The sequence below is a fragment of the Charadrius vociferus genome, unplaced genomic scaffold (assembly GCF_000708025.1).
Source record: "Charadrius vociferus isolate BGI_N301 unplaced genomic scaffold, ASM70802v2 scaffold324, whole genome shotgun sequence".
Classification (NCBI taxonomy): Eukaryota; Metazoa; Chordata; class Aves; order Charadriiformes; family Charadriidae; genus Charadrius; species Charadrius vociferus.
In genome coordinates, this window is record NW_009648041.1 from 870042 (window position 1) to 879827 (window position 9786).

The 9786-nt window shown below is 39.1% G+C and overlaps 1 protein-coding gene across 1 annotated transcript in view; it reads right to left on the reverse strand.

The window, feature by feature from the left end:
* GXYLT2 (glucoside xylosyltransferase 2) overlaps window positions 1-5695 on the reverse strand; it is a 13089-nt gene extending 7394 nt beyond the window's left edge. Inside the window, exons 1-2 of the mRNA XM_009883569.1 lie at window positions 5512-5695; window positions 5174-5305 (exon numbers count right to left, since the gene is read on the reverse strand). Coding sequence (XP_009881871.1) covers window positions 5174-5305; window positions 5512-5652 — 273 coding nt within the window. The 5' untranslated portion in view covers window positions 5653-5695. The remainder of the gene's footprint in view (window positions 1-5173; window positions 5306-5511) is intronic.
* Window positions 5696-9786: the final 4091 nt, after the last annotated feature.

Consider the following 9786-nt stretch of genomic DNA (forward strand, 5'->3'; position numbering starts at 1 on the left):
ACTACTTTTAAGCACGCTCGACAGGCATCCACTAAGATGCCAAATCCGTGAGTACAGACTTAAATGAGATTTTTCACCTGACCAAACACTTTGGGATTCAGACTGACATTTAGCAAAGTTTAACAATTCCCTGACCTGTATTTCTGACATGATAACTACATGTTCTTCCTACATAGCAGGACAGGCAGGAGAAGGCAAGTGGCTCTCCATTTTAAACAAAAGTTATGCTTACAAGAAACTTCATGTAGACAACTCCAACACAATCCAAATCACCCTGCTGGGTGGACAGTTATAGCAATGCACCATGAAGAATTATTTTTCCACAAAAAATACAAAAAAGCATGTGAAGGTATCAATGACTTAAACAAACAGTTCAATAACACACTAAGATCTCAAAGGCAAGTATTTGCAAACATTAAGTATCCTGAAGTCCAACACTATAAAACCCCCAAGAAAATGAAGACAGCTACTTTAAGAGTAAATCAATAGAAGGCAGACAGTATAAAAGAAGAAAACGTTTTTCAGCCTAAGGACATCCTGGATATTGTAGATTTTCTGTAGCACCTAGAAGCCTTAATTCATAGGGACCTACTATATGAAGTCACATAAAATCAAAAGATGAAAATAATAAAAAAAAAAATGCCACAAAATTTAGTCTGAAACAGAAGATAACATGTTGGGGCTTTAACCAACCCGGTCTGGTGGGAGGTGTCCCTGCCTATGGCAGGGGGGTTGGAACTAGGTGATCTTCAAGGTCCCTTCCAACCTAAGCCATTCTATGAAGACAAACAGAGCAGAAGCTATTAGATTTTGCCTGAGGGATCCACAGCACACTGTATATACCATGTGAGATTTTTTTCTAAGGGTGACCTGCTAGAGAGACAAGTTTAGGCATTTTCTGGCAGAGGGTTAAGGGGGAAGTTTAACGGGTGCATACAGACACTCCTCCCAAGCATAAGTGACAGCCTGGGCACTGCTTCTTCCAGCAGAAAACTGTTCTTTCAGCAACCTTAAACACACACATACGTTTCAGTCTGTGGAAGTCAACAGACTGTAATAATTTTCCTCCATTTAAATGGATTCAAGCAGGTATTGCAGTTCTTTGTGAAGTGAGTGCCTACCAGCATTTGACCCCACGCTTTGCGCCTTGTATTCCTCCACTCAGGATTCACATGCTCTCCTTTCTGGTTTGTCAAAAGATTCTTTCCTCCCCTGTGTCCAAGGTGTTGTCCTGCAGTGACACCCAACAGGCTAAAAGAAAAGCTGTGCTACTTCCTTTAAGCCATTCACAATTTTCTATTTCACATGTGAAGTTTTAAGACTTAGTTAAAACCTACACACGTCAGTTTGAATTGATGACATCCCCTTCTGGCTGTGCATTTAACTTCACCTTGGGTAGGGGAATTTAATTTCAGGAATTGGGGCTGTAAGAGTTCCTTCATAGCTCCTGAGATTTCAGTGGAGTTATATTTGGGATAAACTTCGTTTAAATAACTCCATCATTCCCAACGTCAGGTAGCTCTGTTCCCAAACTAAACAGAGTGTGAAAAAAAATATTTTAGGCTTTACACAGCCCTTAAAACAATATTTAGCTTTTCCTCATTCAAAAGCATACAAGAGGAGACCATGTATTTTTGACTCTGGTGATTTTCAATGTCAAAAGCAGTTGAGTACCACAGGGCAAGCCTATGGTACAAGAGACCTCGCTCCAGCTTGCTCTGCCTGAACCAGACACTGCAGAGCTTGGGCTGGCAGCACGCCGAGCCTGCCAGGAGGGCTAACCGGAGGGACATGACTGCAGGTTAAAAATGACATGCATCTGACCTGCAGCACAAGCAACACAAGACTGCGTCTGGTAGCCTGAGTTCAAGCTTGCTAGCACAAACCATGTAGACATACCTGACAGACTGTGATTTTTGAAACAAATGGTCACGAATGTGGCTTGACTCTACTTATCTTCTTCCTTGCTCTACAGGCACCCACAGCTTAAAAGAAGTGTGATTTTTTTGCAGCTATGTAGTGTATTCTTAGGAAATCTGTCAAAAAGTTCTGCACAGAACTGGCTATATTTAGCCTGACAATTCACTGAAATACTCAATTATCTGTAATTTGATTTCACAACTTCTGTCTCCATAGATTCTCCCCATGTTAGCAAGGCTGGCAAGTAATAACATGCTGCTGTGTAAACACATATTGGTGTATTGTGAGCTGCATTACCTAACGGTTTGCAACGGCTAGCATGGCAGTTTATCAGAGTTTCATCCAAAATTAAGGACAAGTCACAAATCTTGATGCTAATGTAGTAGTACCAAGAAGTTGAGTTACTAAACTTAATTGTAGTAAGCAATTAACTCCAGTTACAACAGACAGAGACTTGTCTAGATAAGGTCTTGGCATCTATTCCCAGTGCTGCCCCTGATCCATTGGGTTGGATACTTCAGCGTACTCAAGAGGACAGCTATAGTACAGGGATATTGCTGATCTACCTTAAAAGCTCTTAAGTAGATTAAGTGTTTTGAAAAGGGTTCTAAATGTTAGTTACTATTAGAACCAAAATCATCCAAAAATGCCTTAAGCATTTCATACTTTAGCTGACTGGTTTGGTAGCTCCAAAACAGCAATGTAGAGACAGCTACAAGACAGCTCTGTGGTATGCAACATTCGTGAGACCAGAAGACAGTTTTTCACCTGGTGTCTTAACATCCATGTTAGTATCACAAAACAGTTTCAAGTGAATGCTGAGAGCATTACCCTCCTAGTTTATTTTTAAAGTTTCATTTTGTGCTCATATTAAGATCCACATCTTCCTTATTCCATCTTTACAAATCCCATGGATGGTTTTATTGTAGTAGACTGCAGCAAGAGATTCAGACTTGTGAGATTACAGAGGCTCTATCTACTTTCCCTGCCTAAGTGGCAAACATGATCAGATGTCACAGAATTCCTCTACAAAATGCAGGTTGCTGTATGATCTTCCTTAATATTTTAGCAACCCAAGTAGATTCCACACGTTGGGAATGCGTACATCAACATCTTACCCAGGACAAAACAGCTCATTATTACAAGCTGCAGGATCACATCCCAGAGCTCCAGTTCTATCAGGGAGTAAAACCGTTGAAAGATTCTTACAAAATTTTCCCTTAACACATTCCTCATGCCCTCCTGTCCATTTTCACATGCCTGCTGGTGCTGCAGAAAGATTTCTCTGGCAGGAGAGGCACTTGTGAATCAAAGACTCACATTCCACTCGGGCTTAGCATTATCAGGAGCAAGGCAATTTGCACAACTGAGAGCTAAACAGCTGATAAACACAACTACTGCTCTCCTGGGGTCCTCCCTAAATCCAGTCACATTTTATCCTGCTGCAGGGGAAAATGCTTGGTACAGGGAAGGATAAGAAAAAAAGGATACTGACATCCTGCTGGTATTTATTTAAAATAAAAGCCAAAATAGTTCTCTAAACAATAACACTAGAAACCCTCTGCTCCTGCTGTGTGCAGATTGGATTTCTACAGCATTGTCTCATTCAAGTGGGGTATCAGAACCTACTTGTCAAGCACTGAAAAAAATAATGGTGGCTGAAATTATCCAGAAACAGACCAACAGTCTGCGAACTTGAGTACCAAAGTCCAACTGGACACTTGCCACCTCGGCTATTACTACAACTTGTTTTCTTTACTATATCCACATCAACTTAGTGTCAGCTGCAACTACTCTAGGACAACCCCTCTTATTCAAAGCCATAAACCTCAGCCTGACCACACACAACATTTTGCAACTGGCCCAAGAGAAACAAACATTTACAGTTCAGGTTGCCTCCTACTTTTGCTAAGACAACACACAATAGTCTAATATTCCTTACAAGAAGTTACCAGAGAACTTCAGCAACAAGTGAGTGACAAAAAAGGGAATCTAAAAAGCACTGCCCAACCTAAAGGAATCATCATGAACACATAACCCTTTTCTGTCATCAGAAGTGTGAAGTGAAACCATTTCTGTGATGACAGTCTACCAAAATGACAAAAAATATCACAGAACTAAGGAGAACAGAGAATTGTGTTTACTCAGTGAAAACAACCCCATCCTTATAAACAATCTGTGTTGAACAAGCTAACGCTTAGGGATTATTTTCCAGGTGATATAAATATTTATTCAGGGAAGAGAGGATCCCTGCTGAAGTTGGAGTTGCTTTCAGCCCATCTGGCCTTTGTGCATTTGATAGTCTACCTCTAAATGGCAGATAAACGTAACTGCTGACAGCACATATTTTCTCACATATGTATTCATAGTCTACGTATCTGGACATGCAGCTGTCTCCTGATTGTTTCCATCTGAGAAAGTAAAAAATTCTTTGTCTCCTTCATTTCTCATAAGACAGCAATGAAGAAATCTGGATCATGTGAATAGTGTGTCACTTTATTGGAGTCACCCCAATCAACAGCAATGCACAAGATATTTTCGATAGATGTTCTCAATTCCACAGAAAGCGCTTCATGCAAAAGTTCTTTCAATTTCTGATATTTCTGCATATGCAAAATTGTTATCAACACCTTCCTTCTCTCCAGCAACCTTAAATATTTTCCAAGTTTATGACACTAAGTATTATACCGTAAAGAATACCCATTTTCAGTGACCCTGAAGATCACAGGGTACACAGGGCTCTTGCATAAAATCTGACTTTGAGCACACTGGAATTATTACCTTAAGGACAAATCTGACAGTCTTGGAAAAAGAAATAAAACTCAAGGAAAAGGGATTGGTGAAAGCATCAGTCTAAGGGCTAACATATGGAAAGGGAGATAGTGGGTAAAGAGGATATGATGACGGCATGCAGAAAAGAATGTTATTTATGGAAGGCATGCAGCATCTACCCTGAAAGCATCTGTCCTGAAAGAGCTCTCCTACTGAGTCTTAAGAGTCCAAGAAGCTAATGGAGCTAGAGACAAATAAGAAACATACATCCTTTGTTAGCAGGAGAGAAAGCAATGCTGGATTTCTGTTTTTTTTTTTTTTTGTTTTTTTTTTTTTTTTTAAGTAGCTAAAGCACAGACTAAAATATCTTTAAGCAGATGTTTCAGCCTGAAAATGGTTTAAATTTTACACCAGCAAAGCTTCCTTTCTGTGGAATTAACCTTTTCCTCAAGCAACCTCCTCAGAAATCCAGGTGCCTTACCGGAAGAAAAAGGCGCTGGGCAGCACATGGTTTGAATAACTTTTTCCATTCCTGAGCGTTTCCTACTGAGAAGGTTATTGGGTAAATGTTGTATTCAAACTTCTTCGTATATGAGGAAGGCCATTCCTTTAACTGAAAGACATGAGGGGAGGAATTAGATACTACATTTTATATAGCTTTTTTAAAAAAAATATGCATGCATAAGGAAATTATAAACAGCGTACAATAAAAAAAAATGTGCTTACCTGCTACTTATTAATGTCAATTTAATTTTTCTCAGAGATTTGTGACTTATAACTAACTCATTCATTTATTTACCCAATGACAAAGAAACTCACCTTCTTATCAAATTCAGGCTTAAGGGAATCCTCAGCAAAAATGTGAAAACAGAGCCTCCTGCTGCTAAAGAGAACTGCTGATTTCAGCATGATTAGTGTCTCTTCCAGCCGGTCCCCACATGCCACAACTGCCAGATGCATGCATGGTAACGGTGAAGGCTCTTTTGAATGTTTCTGTTCGCCAGGCTTCCTGAAAATTCATAAATAGGCATATAAAAAATACTGAGGTAAACAAGAAGAGAATTCTGCCTTAACAGATTATCAGAGTTGTTTTCTTCCCCTTCATTTTGTAAGGATCAGGAGTTTTTTTCTGATTAGATATCCACAGAACATGCAAGTGGCATGCCAATTTTTGTCAAAGACTGTTAAAACTACAACATAAACAAATAGGCTATTTTCAGAAATTTTCTGGTTATTCCTACATTTCTGGATTTCCATAAATCACTGCAATACATACACAGATGAAACTAATTCAATAGCACCTCAAACCAGACAACAACTTGCTCTGTGCAAATGATAGCTTTTTTTCTCCAGGTTAGAAGTTATGAAGCCAGAATGGACTTATTACTACCCAGCCAACTTTCTAACACAATGCAGATCACGGAACTACATTCAGTAACTTCATTACCAGGCCCATAACAGCTAGACTGAAAGAAGACATCCATACTTTAAAAAAAAAAAAAAAAAAAAAAAAAAATAAAAAAATCCACTCCATCCATATGTAAATTATCCTAACAGTTAATTAATTTTGCTGTTAGAAATGCATGCCTTAATCCTGGCCTGAAGGTACTGGCATAGTTTCAAAGGACTGCTCTCCATTTCACCCGATAGAATCCCTGAGATTTTGCTAAAATAGAGATTTTTAAAAACAAACATATTCATATGTCCCAGGTGAATCAGGCTACATTCCACAAGCAGTCAAGGGCCAAACTACGGGGTTTTCACTTAGCACCCATCTGTGCTGGCTTTAAATAAACTTCAGCTAGACTATAGGGGAATCTGCCTGTAAAAGGCACATTGAAGCTACTTGCTAGCCGGAAAAATCAGAGTTCTTTGGGGGACTTGAAGACATTTTCAAAATACGGCCTTTTGGTTTTGCATGTCCCCCCCATCAGTATGTAGGTAAAAATCACATCCTTCAGGAATGCTTCTGCTGTATTGTATTCACATTCCAACACAGATCGCATTTATACTCCATTACAGGGATGTGTGCTGACAAAGCAACTAAATCACAAGCCTCGTAATCATTATAGGAGAGTTCAAAAGGCTAATCATAGATCACTACCAGTTCTTGACATATCACTGAACAGAGATATCAACCCCTGCCTCTTCTCAGCACACACAATTACATACATACAATTAATCAGTAAAGTTAATACTAGAAACAAAAGTTCTAAATAAAGAGAAAAATGACAGTTAATAAAGCTGTCATTATCTTTTTCCAGACATTAAAATGCTGCTCTGTATAACAGCAGCATTCTATACTACAAAGTAATCCACTTCTGTGTTAAGGAATACCAGCCAATGGTACTTTACTGACTATACAAAGCAACATGTTTCATTAAGGGTTTAAAGTCTTAGGCTTTAGTCTTAATTAAACCTCAATTTCATCAGTGTATAAATAATGGAATACTACATCTATGTGAAGTGGTATTTACTTTCCAACCTATTAGTGTAAAACCCACTGAATTATTGAAGTGAATAATTAGCTGCTCACACAGATCCCCTTTTCCCCTCTTCTCCCTATCTGTTTAATGTTTCCTCTTAATTGAGTCTCTAAATCAAGCCATATGCAGGATGAGAACTGCTTTGATATAGCTTGTGGCAATGGAATTCACTGGGAGGGGGACTAAACTCTAAGCTTTTATTGCAACATTTCAAAATCCAACACCAAAGCACTAAGCTTTTCCTTGCAAATTTTAGCCACACTGAACTCTCTCCATTATGTGGCTATTTTGTAGTGAAAAATCCAGTACATGTAGACAAGCACTTCCAACGAACAGACTCAGCAGAAGCAAACCTAGATGAAAGCAGAACGCCCTGTAAGCCCATGGGAGCTAAGGATGAACAAGAGACACCCCGCCTGCCGACACAGACACCCTCCTAGCCCCAGAGAGCGGAGGAGAAAGCTGAGCTGTGGAGATGAGGAATTAGGAGTCACAAAGGCCTGGGCTGAAGGGATTCAGGAGCCTGCAACAGCCTAAGTAGGAATAAAAATCCCCGAGAAAAGGAGCATGAGGTAGCATTTGAACTACCTCTCAGTAGTAGTCTGGGACACTGAGAGCAACAGTTAGTGAGGAAAGTAGCAATGAGGTACAGAAGAACATTAGGACACAACATTTTGCATCTTTTATATAAGTAGATAAGGAAAACAAGACGACTGTGAGCTGGACTGTGAGAGGAGGTGAGCTGGAAAGGGAGATAAAAAAGTGCCATACCAGGATGCATTTAACAGCAATTTTAGTTTAGCCTTTACAAAATTACTATACTATTGTCCAGAAGTGAAAACAAGCTGGTGTAAAGGCAAAGTCAAACTGCTAGACAAACGAGCAGATCGCAACGAGCATCACAACTCCCCTTCCTTCCTCTGTTCATATATGCACGTACATACAGTGCAAGGAGGAATGGAAGGGACAGGGAGAAACAACATCTGGATGAAAGGTTATTCCTTAAAGATCTGTGGGATACAGCCAATATCTTCAAACTAAAACAGTTCCAGTTTGACCTACAGCATCTAGAATGCTTCTGCCTCACACAGAATAAATGGCTATGCTGGCTTATCTGGATCCTCTCTTGAAGATAAGAGGGCCTCTGCCATGTGTTGTCAAGAGACAAACTGAAGGTTAGAACTTCGCTCACACCTGCGGAGCAGCTAGTTCGTTTCTACTGGGGTAGGTTGGGCTGGGCACCACAAGACTTCTCATTCAAGCAGACTTACTGCTTAGTGAAAGGCCTTCCATAAGCTGAGGTTTCACATAAGGTGCACACTGAATCCTGATTTGATACGGTGTATCTCCTCTAATTGCAAATGTTTGTTTATCGTGTAGTTACCAGTGGTGGTTGAAAACATACTGGGAAGCTAAGAGTTTTCTGAAACAATACCTGCTCAAATGTTCCTAGACAATACAACAAATGGAACAGACAAAAGATGCATACTTTATTCTAAAAGATGGAGTATGTTAATACAAAGGATAAAATGTGTCACATAGAACAAAAAAAACACCTAGCAAGCAAGAAAGAATACATTGCTAGGTTATCAGCCTAAGACATTAATAGGCTTTTGACATAGAGAAGACCTCAGGTAATGGTTGAAGGGAAAGCGAGCACCATTTTTTGGCTTTATTTCAGTAAGTCAGTCCCTGCAAAGCTTTGGGTGAGCCATTAATTCTTTATGCTTTCATTGTCCTACCTGTAAAATGGGAACAGCTGTTACAGCAGTAATAGTTACCTACCCCAAGAGACTTCCAAGCACATTAAAAAGCACATAGATCCACAGAGTACTAAAATTATTATTATTAGCCAATTCTTCCTAACATTTATATGTGCATTGATTCATTTATAGTCCCACTTATTGGTTATGGATAGAGTCTATAATTGGATTTTATGACCTAAATTAAATGTTTAAATGCGTCTAAAACAATACAGTGAACTGGGCCTTAAAGTTTAATGTGTTTGACAAGGACAAATAAAGAAATTATAAACACAAGGTCTTTATTGCCTTGATATCCTTCTTCTAATTTCAGTACATAAATGTAGCTTGTCGATAGATTACAAATCTAACTAATATAACATTATGTTAAACTCCTTGTTCTGTTCCCTGTTTTACCCATCTGTTCAGAGAAAATTGCTTCCTGGTCTCCTTTTCCTCCCTTTCTCCTATTATAATATTACATGGCTTTAAAATTAAGCAAAGTTGCTTAAGATTAAGCACTAGAGAAAGTATCACAAAATACTTGCAGAATACATCCCTCTGAAAAAGCTGAAGACAGACTTGATAAGATGTAGCACGATAAAATGTTTATGGCAAAGGCCCTCCAACAATACAGACCAACTCCTATCCGGTTGCCCAATGGTATTTTATTTACTACATACATTTTTTTGTGGCAGGCACGGGCATTGACATCGCAGAAGAAGCCTGAGTGCTCAAGCACAATAGTGTATATTTCTACGTCTTAAAGTTTCGATTACATGCAATTTTCTTATTAGTCACAGCCAAAGTGTCTCAAACATAATTAACCGAAAACCTGTCTAAGTCAATCCAGATCCATTCAAAAT